The 12,993-nt window shown below is 33.5% G+C and overlaps 1 protein-coding gene across 1 annotated transcript; it reads left to right on the top strand.

Moving 5' to 3' along the window:
* The first annotated feature begins 1,537 nt into the window (after window positions 1-1,537).
* On the top strand, window positions 1,538-6,892 carry LOC142523056 (autophagy-related protein 13b-like). Its single transcript, XM_075626726.1, has 3 exons — window positions 1,538-3,012; window positions 3,091-3,272; window positions 6,324-6,892. Exons 1-3 carry the CDS (start codon window positions 1,870-1,872, stop codon window positions 6,577-6,579), a joined length of 1,581 nt encoding a protein of 526 aa, XP_075482841.1. The 5' UTR covers window positions 1,538-1,869; the 3' UTR covers window positions 6,580-6,892.
* The last annotated feature ends 6,101 nt before the right edge of the window (window positions 6,893-12,993 follow it).

Here is a 12,993-nt window from a genome sequence, read left to right as displayed (position 1 = left end):
TTATTTGTCTATTTCTACAACTTAATTGAAGTCTGTCCATTTAGGTAAAAAAAAAATAGCACTTCTCATTTTTTTTCCTTCTAAGGTAAAATAATGTGTTACTTATCGTTTATATATTTTTGTCAACATTTACATCTTTGTGACATATACTTCTTCCAATATATAAAAGACACAAATTCAAATCCACAAATCTCACCCTTGTGATTAAAAAAATTAAAACATTACGCTCTTTAGAAATGTCTGAGTTGGTAGAGCATGTGAGTATAACCAATGATCATGTATTTGATTAATGCTATCAACACATTCTCAAACGAGTTTGTCGCACATGATTTGTACAATTCAGTTTACTCAAGTACTATAGTTTGCAGAATTGTGGTTCATATAGTTTTAACTTGGAGTTGGCATATATATGATACATTATTTTAATTTAAAAAGAAAACAGTGGAAAGAAATTGTTGCAATTAAACCCAACAAATATATGATATGTTTCTATAATAGGTTGATGATTGATTTGACTGGTTAGATACATGGGTTTGATCTAATTGGGCCTATAGCTGGAAAGATAGTGAACAATATTGGGGGCCTACTGGCCCATTTAGTTATATTTTCCTTTCTTCTAGGCAAAAAAAAAACGTGTTCAAAATAAAATTTGTATTTTCTTGGATTTAACGTTTGGTTTTTTTTTTTAAAAAAAAAATTGTTGATATCTATAAAAAAAAATTTAGGATTTGGACTTTTAAGATACGTGTGAAATTTGGATCGCAGTCCTATTAATTTGGATTTAATTTTAAAACTTCAGCATTTTCCAAATATAAAATATGAGTTGGACTTGTTCGAAAATTCATCTCATAAAATTGACTCACTAGACAGTCTCACAAACGTTTTTTTAAATATAATTCACTAAATCCCACTTTTCCATAACCATGAAACATCGACATAGAATTTAAAATTTATATTAAAAAAAATCTCAAGCCACTTTTTTTTAAATATAATTCAAATTCATATCTTCAAGCCAATATTATAATAATATAATTTATATTTTCGAATTATTTTACATAAATTGAACTAAACTCTCTAATGTTTTGTAAAAAATTATAGTCAACGGTAGAATATATATATTTTAAGACGTACAACAGTCTAAACATCATATTCGATAAATTTTTTTACATTCCAACGTGATGATGCTCTATATATTAAATTAATTGAATTATTTATATATAGAAAAAAAAAGATTTTCATAATTCAGATTTAATTTTGTTGATTTGTTCTGTTGTTTAATTTTTTTAGAAAAAAAATACAAAAATTTTATCCATTTTTTTAAGAAAAATCTTATGATTAAGATTAAATATTGAATTGAAGAAGCGATTAAAAGTCTCCGACGACTCCAAAATTCATCAACGCAAAAGGGAAAAAGGAACCATTCGAATTTCCTCATCCAAAACCCGCCCAAATCATATAACTATATACACACACACACACAAATCCTTAGAATAATCACTTGATAATTTTAATATAATAGATGAACAAAAATATATTATTTTTATCAATAAAAGTACAGAAATGAATATCAAAGAAAATACCTTTGCAATTCCTTGCAAGTCAAGCACTGTGAAATAGTCGGTGTCTATGTTTCTTCCTTCCCCTTCCTTTGTTCATATACTGGTAGATGTTTATTTATTGATACTTAGTGTAGTAGCTTTGAAGCTTAATTTCATATTTTCCTGGGAAGTTTTGTTGAGGGAATTCGTTTCTTTGCATATTTATTACCGGGTTGTTGATTTAGTTTGAGTTTCGAGTGGAATTTAACGTTTTGGATTCTGGGTTTTTTTTTTTTTTGGTATTTTTTTTGGTTGGGAGAGGTGAGTATCCATGGCTTCTTCTCGTGGGAACGCTCCGTCAGAGCCTGCTAAAATGGAACAGATTATTACTGAGTTTTTGGCTAAAAGCCTTCACGTGATATTGGAATCGAGGTGTCCTTATGTTTCGTCTCGTAATTATAGCGGCGATCAGATTTCGTCGTCTCCTTCGCCTTCCTCATCATCATCTTCTTCGTCAAGTTTTAGGCCAAGGGATAAGTGGTTTAATTTGGCTCTTAGGGATTGTCCTGCTGCTTTTGAAAATATAGACTTTTGGCGGCAGAGTAATCTTGAACCTGTGATTGTTGATATTGTTCTGATAAAGAGGCGGGGCGGTTCGGACCCCTTGAACTCTTCACCAAAAAGGGGTCTTGGGGGGAATATGTCTGGGAAAGAGCCTTGCTCTTATGGTTTGAAAAGTGATGAATTTGGCTGTGGAAAGAAGATTGAAAAGATTATTGAACGGTGGGTTATACAGTATGAAAAGGGATGTGGTGGTAAAGGAGGTGGCATGTCTGGGAGTAAGAGATCCACTTGTACTAGCTCTCATGTTCTGTACAAGAAGTCTTTATTGTCGTTAAGATCATTGTATGCGACTGTTAGGCTTTTGCCGGCTTATAAGTTGTTTCGTGATCTTATTTCTTCAGCCCGGATTCGATTGTATAATCTTGGCCATCGCGTTTCATCTTTCGTGGAGCCATTTACCCGTGGAGAAGAGGCGGATATGCAACAGTTCGTCTTTAGTCCTGTTGACACGTCTTGTGGTAGGCTTTGTCTTTCGGTGTCTTATTGTTCGTCATTATTGGACCTGAGGTCTGAGCCATCAATCCCTATATCGCCACAGTTTATACCCGAATATGTTGGCAGTCCAATGGCAGAACCACGTAGATGGTTTCCATCTTTTCCTGAATCACAAAGCTCCCCATTTACATGTGCGTTTGTTAGGCGTCATAGCTGGAGTTATGAATCTTATTCTAAGTCTCATTCTTCAATTCCCGTTTCTAAGCAAGAAGCAAGTCATTCGAAGAATCCAAGTTATGAGGAGTATCGAACTTGTATAGATTTTCCTTTGCCTCCTAATGTAAATTCTAAAATATGTGTTTCTAAGCAAGGTATGGGTGCAAGCGATGATCAAACCATCTCAACTTTTGACAAGGTATATACAGTAATAATTATTTGTATGGTTCCATGTTTCCCGAAATCACATTTTAAACAATGATGTGGCCTTTTGCAGTTACCTTTAACGAAGGATGAACACAGGAAGATGTCTGATAAGAAACCGTCATCTAAGAGCTCATCATCAAAATTAAGATCTAGACGTTCTAGTAGGTCAACTTTTTGGGGCGGTTACGATGATTCAGAGTTTTTCGGGGCATTTGTTCTAGATAATGATGCCAAAATAAGTCTTGGTTCAAGGTAATCATCTTGCTTACTTGATTGGGCTAATAATTAGAAGTCAATGGTGCTTAGCTGATATGGAGATATGTTCAGGATTAATGTCTTGTCATCTTGTTTTCTGACTTCTGTCACGGTTGTTTCATGGTAATTGCCATATCATAGTATGTGATGTTTAAATTGAAGAAAAGACATAATCTCTGCAATGAATCTTAATCCATTCTTAGATTCCGTGATAGAGTTACCCTGCAGATTTTTATTTTGCTTCATTCTTTCTGGTTCAACATGTGCTGCAATGTGTTTGCTACTTTTTGGGATGCGTATATTATTTCCTTTTTTTTTTTTAGTAAAAATAGATTTCATTGTCAAACAATCAAGTCAGCGGATACAACTTTAGATAAGTACAAAGGAATCACATCCTCAAAATCAAAATGACATTCAGACCGCCTGCACCTATTTGCTAACAGATGTGCTACTTGGTTATCCAGTCTAGAGTAATGAACAATCGAAGAGTCCGACGTATTGGAGCACAAAAGCCGAATCTCCTGAGCTAAGGGTTCATCATAAGAAAACGGCGAAGAAACATTAATGGATTTAATCATTGATGTCACATCCGTTTCAACAATACATTTTGAACCATAAACTTTAGCAGCCATGTGAACACCCTCCTTCACTGCTATCAATTCAGCTAAATGAGGGGTGAAAATGCCTTTGGGATATTTAGCTGCAGCAAATAAATCAACTCCCTCGTGATCACGCCCCACAATTCCCACAGTAAAGTGATCCAAATAAGCTACTACCGAAGCATCCACATTAATAAAACCTAAGGGAGGTGGCCTCCAAGACGTATCACTTCACAATTGGATCTGTTAGCTGGTCCAAAAAGCAACGAGTCATCTGCAAAAAATAGAAGGATTAATTCCAGAGCTAGGCGGGCACACTTTATCCCACGCAGAATACCCTGATTTACATGGTTGCGAAATAAAGCTGCAAAACCTCGAGCACAAAGCAGGAATAAATACGGCAACAATGGACACCCTTGTTTTAAGCCTCTGGAAGGCCTAAAGAATGTAGAGTGATGACCATTCCACTCTTCCTCAGTAATAACTAGAACATCAAAATATGACCTGAGCTATAGCTCTGCAAGTCGACCTTCCATTCCTCATTCCAAAAATTGCCAATCCACCACTACGTCCACTATTATTTACCCCAAAAGCATTGTGAAATCCCAACGATATTCGTAGTTGAGATTCTGTACCTATTTAACTTAGTTTCCGAAACGAAAACTAAGTTGGGGGAGTATGTCCGAAAGGCCATTCGGAACCGGCTGAGTGTCTCGGGCGTTCCAAGATAAGATACTCATTGCTTTCGGCAGGGTTGCATAGCAACCACCGCTGTTTGGTTGGCAACAACAGTCACGTTCCTTATTTCAGAGGAAGAAGAGGATTTCTATGAATATCCTCTTGTTAATTTGGCTACTCAAATGATCATTCTGCTCCAATTCCATAATGCTAGTAGCCTGAGTTTGTTCCAGCCTCCTGAATGTTTTGCTTGATTCCCACCAGATTCGCTGTATCATGAGCAACCAGAGATGAATCACCGACGACCTCCAGAAGTTACCCAGCTATAACCCGCCGGAGAAGAAAATCGATCGTAAGATAAGGTCTGAAAGATACTAAAACAAGCAACCACCAAAGATGATGAACTTCACATGGAAGACCAGTTGAAAAGACTAACTCTCATAGACACGCTAGAGATACTTCCAAAGATAGATAGCCACACGTTAACTTGTTGCCACCCATTGGGTATATTATTTCTCTGTGATCTACCTGCAAACCATATGTGTTGGGAACTGTAAAAACCAACCAGTATAGCTCATACACGTGTGTAGTTTTCTAAATCCACGGTTTTTATGTAAAATTTAAATGAGATCTTGTCATATGTCGATATGTTAAGGGCGGTGAAGAAGAGATGGCCGATAAATTAGTAGAATTGGCTTGTTATTAAAAATGTCTACAATAGAAGGACTAGGACGGACAGACAGGCAACTGAGAGAGTGTAAACAAAATGTGGGTAGTGGTTGTTTGTTGGATTATTCTGTTATTTTTCTTGTTGGAGAGGCTGCTATCTGAGCTAGGAAATTTTGAGTGTTGTTTCTTCTTCTTTTTTTTTTTGGTACAGAATATGTTACTCTGGGCAGAATCAGATACTGAATATCAAATACATTTACCTTTTATTACATCTTCTACTTAACCTCTGTTTGTTCCGTTCATTATTATTAGCTAGACTTGTGAGTTGTGAGTGTAACAGGATATCATTAACAAAAGGCAACTTGAAGGAAATATTAAACTGAAACGCGGATACTACTTGATCCCCAGAATAGCAGAATAAACTTTTTTGCCTTCGTAGCTTGTCTGCCACATGAAAAAAACTTGGTACTTTCTCAACAAGAAAGGCTTTCTAATGGAAGATCATACTATATCTTACTAAAATTCCAACCCTTGTTATCATGACTTTGTTGTTTCAAAGACCATCTCATCAATTGCACTTTGTAGTATCAATTTTGCCATTATAACGTGAGAGCAACTATGAAATGCTCAACTATAAGCTACATGTTTTGAATTATCTTTCCATGTTGTACGTGTCTCGTGTGTCACCATATTAGGGGGGTTGTTAGTTGCAGATTTGCTGTTACTGATGGATGTAAAGTAATGCTTAGTAGCTTGTATAAGAAAAATAATGTAATTTCTATGTTGATCTGAGTCCTCTAGTGGCACGTAAATAGTTTCACCCTGCTAGAGACTGTAAGCATTTAACATTTCACATATTTAACTATTTAAGCCTTTAGCCAAGTCATTGTGCTATAAGAGAAGGGGTTCCAGAGGTGAAGCCTCACAGACCTCATTGACGAAGATTATTTTACGATCTGTGCTTCATGGACGCAAGCACGCACCATAGACCAGTTATATTAAATGTCTTCCGTCTTCAATATCTTAAACTTAAATTTAAATAGTCCGTCAATTTTATTTGCATTGTCTTGAAATAAACCTGATATGCCATGTATATTACCAGATCAGGTTCATCGCATCCCTCTGTGCAGCATGGACCAGCTAAAAATTCACAAGTTGGCGCTCTTGTTCATATGTTCCAGAATGCACCACCTCTTCGTCACGACAGCTCTTGTTCCCATCAAAGTTCCAACATGGATGGCCATAAAAACTGCACTCCGGATTCTAACAAGACTATAGCTGATGCACTGAACGAGCTCCGTGAGTATGGAGATTTGAAAGATGGTTTACTGAGGAAAAGTAAAGATTCTCAGGCGTAGACTAATGATATTACTTTCTTTGGGAGATTTATGTGTGGCATTCTATGGCGGAGCAGCAGTTTCTTTCAGTATGCTCGTGATTTTCGTGGCATCAGCCCCATTTCTTTTCATAAAATTTTTCGAGCTAATGCTGTTATGATTTGGAAGCGAAGCTCGGTTAGTGTCTGGTCCGAATTGAGATGTTGCTTTTAAGGCTTCACTCGAGTAAATATATGCTAATTTTTGCTTCTCCGGAAGTTTTGAGGGTCTGGTATACTTGTATATACTTTTTTTAAATACATTGCTAATGAATTATTGATCAATATTTATGGTTGTTATACCTTTTCCTTTTTCAAATTTTCTTTGTATTCGATATTTAGCTACCCTCTCTACCTTATCAAATTGCAGGTGCTCAAGTACAGTAGTTGAGTTCCAATCAATACGAGAATCCCAATCCTACTCAAAACATTAACTCATGTATAAGAACTTCGTTCCATCGGGTTAAATTCGTCCGGAGATTTTGTGATCTTTGGATCATGTAGATGGTTCATAGCTTATATTAGAGTCGACCCATATTTTGGTGGTTGAGTTCAATCTACTCTTAGACTTTTAGGATATTGTTCGAGTGGATATCCAACAATTCACATTTATCTTTATATATAATGTTTATGATTTTTTCGTGGATCTCACGTGTGAGGATGAACAAATATCATTAAGATAATAACTTGAAGTGTCTCATTGACCTATTTTGGAATCCACGGTCTTTATCTGTCCACAATAATGAATTCTGTGTTATACACAGAAACTCTACATACAGGAGGAAGCCATGTATTAAATCTGTGTAATGCTTTTATACTCTATTTTTATATCACTATCATATAAATTAAAAAAAGAATTATAAAATATATCAATGTTATTTGAAAACGCACGACCCCAACTTTTCATTTAATACCGATACTTTTTAGCTTGGAACAGGCAACATATTAAGGAACAAAACTATTAATGTTGTCTCAAATTCTCGATCATCACTCTACACACATACTGCGAGGGAATTTTTTTTTTTTTTTTTTTTGTAAATTAAAACACATGTATCTTTCAATTTACGCTTACTTCATTTTTTTTTTTCAATTTTAATCATTTTTCATCGTAATACTTAACGTGTCGAAAACGATAATATGACATCAAAAAATGATGATTTGTCACTTAATATCATTAATGCGTCTGATATTATGTCCACACTCTAGATAAAAAAAAATTCAAAATATGCAAATTAATATGCTAAAACCATGAATTTCAATAACAAGACCAAAATGAAAACCATTCAAGTTACAGAATTAAAAATATAATTTTCATCGAGTTAAAGAACAAAAATGGAAGTTCTCCATCCCCATAGCAACTTGAACCCACAGATAATGGTGGAACCATGGGAAGGCGGTAGGAGAATCGTCTTAATAATAAAATTTAATTCATCTATAATTTAATAAAATTATAAAATTTAATTCATCTATAATTTCTTCAATCGAAAATCTCTTTTTTTTTAAAAAAAAAGAAAGAAATTCATTTAATTGGACAAAAAAAAAAAGAAATTCATTTAATCCCGTCCAATCAAAACCTTGGTTCCATCATTTTCTCTTTGGAGCCCATGATTTGAGATATGCACAACATTAAATCTTTGACTTGTCATCTTCGAGTTCCCATGAGAAGAATGTAAAAGGCTAATTCGTGCATTTATTTATTTATTTATTATGTATTTTATGAATATAGCGGTTAAACTCTTCAGCTAACACACTAACTTATAAATTAGATAAGTCAGATAAATCAGATTGAAAAAAATACTGTGCGACAGTTTCTTCATATAAAAAGTGTTGGTAAGAAATAATTGAACTCATGATCATCGGTCAAACGTTCACTTACTCCACCAACTCGGACACATTATAAATAATATATGGTTATTTTATGTATATATGTACGTTCAACTTTCAAATCCTTGCTGATTATAAAAAGAGAGAGCTTCAGTCTGATCAAAATTTTTTTTAATTTAAGTTGGTGAGATTTTTGCTCTTAAAAACGAGTGTCGTTTTTCTCCTCCATTATTCTTCTGTTTCAGAGAATTGATAGTCGCAATCTTGATCTTGACTGATTCGGGGCAGATTAACATATATTATTTTCTCTCTGAATACCCTCAGAACCACAAATTCATTTCCATATTTAATCTTCGAAATTTCGTTTTCACTTCTATTTGAAAGGGACCGACTTCTCTTATTCACTGTAACCTTTATTAAATTCTAATTGGACGATATTATTAATTTTTTATGTATGCATTTTTAGAAAAAGTTGTGGAATTCCATTCTTCAAAAAATAGTTTCTTTAGGATCGGAACTCGGAAGAATGTCAGCCTCAACTTAGAGGTCCAAATAATTGATTATAACCATTCAAATAATTATTTCTGGTTGTTTTCAATCGAATTTGAGCCAAATTTTGAGTTTTTATATTTTTCCCAATAGATTTATTTATTGTAATATCATAATTTTTAAATAATCTTGCCTCATGTGGAATTGAATTTAAATTTTAATTGAAAATAAGGATGACATAAATCGTCGAAAGATCAAAATTGCAAATAGATTAAATCTCGATTATCACTGATGTTTGATCGATTACGTAATTATTCACCGTTTTTATAGGAATCCTGACATCTCTAATTAATGTAAATTTCATAAGAATTCACCACTTTAGTAATAAGTGGTATCTCTTTTTAATTCACTTTTCAGAATATATCATTGTTCTAAAATGATTGTGTGGGGAAAATATATAACCATAATAAATATACCCATTTTCTTTGAAATCGTTCTATATTATAGATGAAATTATGACATATTTTGAATAATTTTTTAAAATATATATTCATGACATTCTTATTCTATTTTCTGCAGAGTGTAGCTCTAGCAGTGTTGTTCCTATTTTGTGTCGGTGAATGAACAAAGCTTTAAAAAAAATGAAAATAAATTAACCTTATGGAACATTGGTGACAAATAATTTTAAAAATGGAATCTTAAATTATTATAAAATCACAATTGAACATGTGAAAATCAACATTTTGGAGTACATATTTTATGTATAAAAATTACAATGAAAATTGAAAGTTTTTTCAACTTTCAAAATACTAAATTGATCATGTACATCTAAACCCATTAATGAGTTTAAGTTATAATCGAAACTGAATTTTAAAAATATTAAAAAAAAGTTTATTTGAAATTAACAGTTCCTGGATTCTTATTCATAATATTTAAAGCATATGACAATAAAATAAAATAAAACCTGAAAAAAGAAGAGAAAATAAATTAAGTGCGCAGCTGCAAAATGAGATTTTCAGTTTCACGAATCTTTATCTGTCAGACGGGTCAACCCTACCGATATTCACAATAAAAAGAAATACTCTTAGCATAAAAAAATATTAATTTTTCATTAATGACCCAAATAAGATATTTGTCTCACAAAATACGATCCGTGATATCATCTCACACAATTTTTAGACCTATAATAAATATAGCTAACGTACAGTTTACTGATTGAAAATGTCACATGATAGAAATCATTGTATATAAATTCGAATCATTGATCGAGCAATCTACAGTGTGCAACAAAACACAAAGTGAAAAACAGTAGCTAGGCTAGCTGTTGTTCAAGATTAAGCAATTCTGTATATACAATCTAGACTACGAATTAATTAATCATCTGTTCTTGAATATAAATTAGTTCTAAATAAATAAACAAAAAAGAAGTCATTTGACTCACCTTATTCTTTTAACATGCAAATCTAATTTTCTTCATGGGAATCTCCAGCTCTGTAAGCCAAGATCGTTGTGTTTTCTCGAGGGACCGGAAACTGGTATCCATTTCTTGGGCATGAAGTTCAAGAAATGACCAGAATCTTGAGCTTTATGCCTGATTTCGAGTCCATTTTTTGCTGGTCTTGAGCCATTGCAAAATCCAGAAAACAGAATATTGAGAACCAGGAGTGTTGAAATCAATAATCTGCGGAAACTTTTCATATTGAAAGGGGTTTCAAGGATTTTTTGAGGGTTTTGAAGAAAGATTGATGAAGATGAATGAATGAATGTGAATCGGATCCTGATGGAGGAAGAAAGTTGGTGAAAGGAAGAGAGGACGTTTTGAAGGAGTCTCTTTGGTTAGATAGATGGAGCTCTATAGTTTGTTACAACATAAATATTATATAAATAAATCAAATATTGCGACTTTGATCATTGTAATTTTATGATTTCAATCATTTTGGTTTTTTTTTTTTTTTGAGTTTAATCATTTTTCATCAAAAATATTAATGCGATATAGTCTACGTACGTTAGTGTAATTTCGTGTTCAAGTCGTCGTCGCGTCGAAGTCACATCGACATCACATCAGAAAAAACTAAAATTGCAAAGAAAATAGCCAAAAACTTGTGTGAGACGGGCTCATACGTCATATTTTGTGAGACAAAACTCTTATTTGGGTCATGCATGAAAAAATATTACTTTTTATGTTAAGAGTATTACTTTTTATTGTGAATATCGGTAAGATTGACTCGTCTCACAGATAAAGATTCGTGAGATCGTCTCACAAGAGACCCGCTCAAGAAAACAAATAAAAGGAACAAAGATTGAAATCTGACCATATAATGAGTAAAATCCCAAATAAATAATTATTAATGACCAAAAATTCATTTTTCTCAAAAAAATTTACTCCAACCTTACGTTGAAAATAGCGATGGGACCAACTGGACTCTAGCTATTTTAGCATCCCCACACTAACATAGCTTCCAGTTGGAGAAGCCTCAACAATCTAAACTGGTCCAAAATAGGAGTGTTTTTCGTGTCAACATAGTGTTAATAATTAATAGTTTGTGGGGTATTTATTATCAGATAAAAAAAAGTCAAAATAATAAATTGTAACATCAATTTCAAATTTTTTTTTTTGTCTAAAATAAACTTATTTCACTGCTACATCCAAAAATTTTTCCATCTTAAAAAAGCACGTAAAAATCTATATATAAAGAAATATTACTTAAGATAAAAAAAAAAAAACATTTATATCTAAAATGGTCATAGCAAGTCTTGGGATGCTTTAGTCCTCTTAAACAAGAATATTTGTCTATCTAAACATTCATATATAGGATAAACATAGAGGGATGTTTTCAAATTTAGCATAAAAAATTCATATAAATATTTATCATGATTTTGGCATCATCAAATATGATTTTTTATTATAAAAAAAAACTATTAAGAAATGATTAAAAGTAAAAAAAAATTATCTCTCGAAGCATACTATAATCCTTCTCCTCCACTAAAATGTTGCCATTCTTTTCTTTATTTAAATAGCTAACCAGCTACCTAGAAACTTTCACAAATCTACTTATTTGTCGAGAAAAACTATGTATATTTTGAGAGAAAAAAGTGGGACAATAAGCAAGCAAGCACGTTAGGGTGATGGTCATTCTGCGTGAGATTGGTACATTGGAAATTAAACAATTATTATTTGTGGGAGTGGAAAAGGACTTACGTTGTTGTTCTTCTTTTTTTTACTTGCTGTTGCCTCCTATTTAATGAGCAGCCACCCTTTGATTGAGGGATGGGAGGAACTAGCTAGACTTGTTTTCTTTGGGGTTGAGGTAGGGTGGTGCGTTTTGTTTATGATTAATAATCTTTGTTCACATGCCATGACATATGTATTACCACGACACTTGTTATTCTCCGGTTATTTCGTGTTTCAATTACTCTCACGGCGGAGAGAATTATTGTTCATTGACAATCCACTAGAATGGAAATGATATCAATTATGAGATCGAGTGTTTATCGTTTTATCGAAAGTTACGAGGTTTAAACCGTACGGTGGTCTAACCCAACTCTGTTCTACCCGATAAAAAGTAACTATGTGAAAAGATTGAATCTCAATGTTGAGTACTATGAGGCACGAGAGTTGGTGGAGGACTAGTACTTTAGTAAAATTTGATTGGGCCTTTCGCGGGCTTAAATGGCTCTTTCCCTTGGGCGATATGATGTGCCCTGGGCGTGGTGGACCTCGTATGCGAAATAGCTCAAATAATATGAGGTGTGAACCAAAAGAAGTGCCGATTACGTGGAAAATGTTGCACAACAGCACAAGTTTGTAACTTTAGTCTCAGGGCTCGTACCGCGATAACGAACTTATCGCGATGGATCTATCAATGGATTTCAATGTCATAATTCGAATCAAACAAGTCCTACCAAAAATCCATTCACATACGAATATGAATTGAAATAAATATACAAAATAGATAAATACAACAGCTCATTTCGTGTTGCAAAGGGTTTATTTCGGGATCGTGGATTGGCCCGTTTTGTTGTTTTTGGGCTTTGGATCAACAGATGAATTGGGTCCATTTACCCATGTTCTTTTTCCCTCGCT

The sequence above is a fragment of the Primulina tabacum genome, chromosome 1 (assembly GCF_025594145.1).
Source record: "Primulina tabacum isolate GXHZ01 chromosome 1, ASM2559414v2, whole genome shotgun sequence".
Classification (NCBI taxonomy): Eukaryota; Viridiplantae; Streptophyta; class Magnoliopsida; order Lamiales; family Gesneriaceae; genus Primulina; species Primulina tabacum.
The sequence above is the reverse complement of the archived record's forward strand: the minus strand, read 5'-3'. Positions and strand labels throughout refer to the sequence as shown.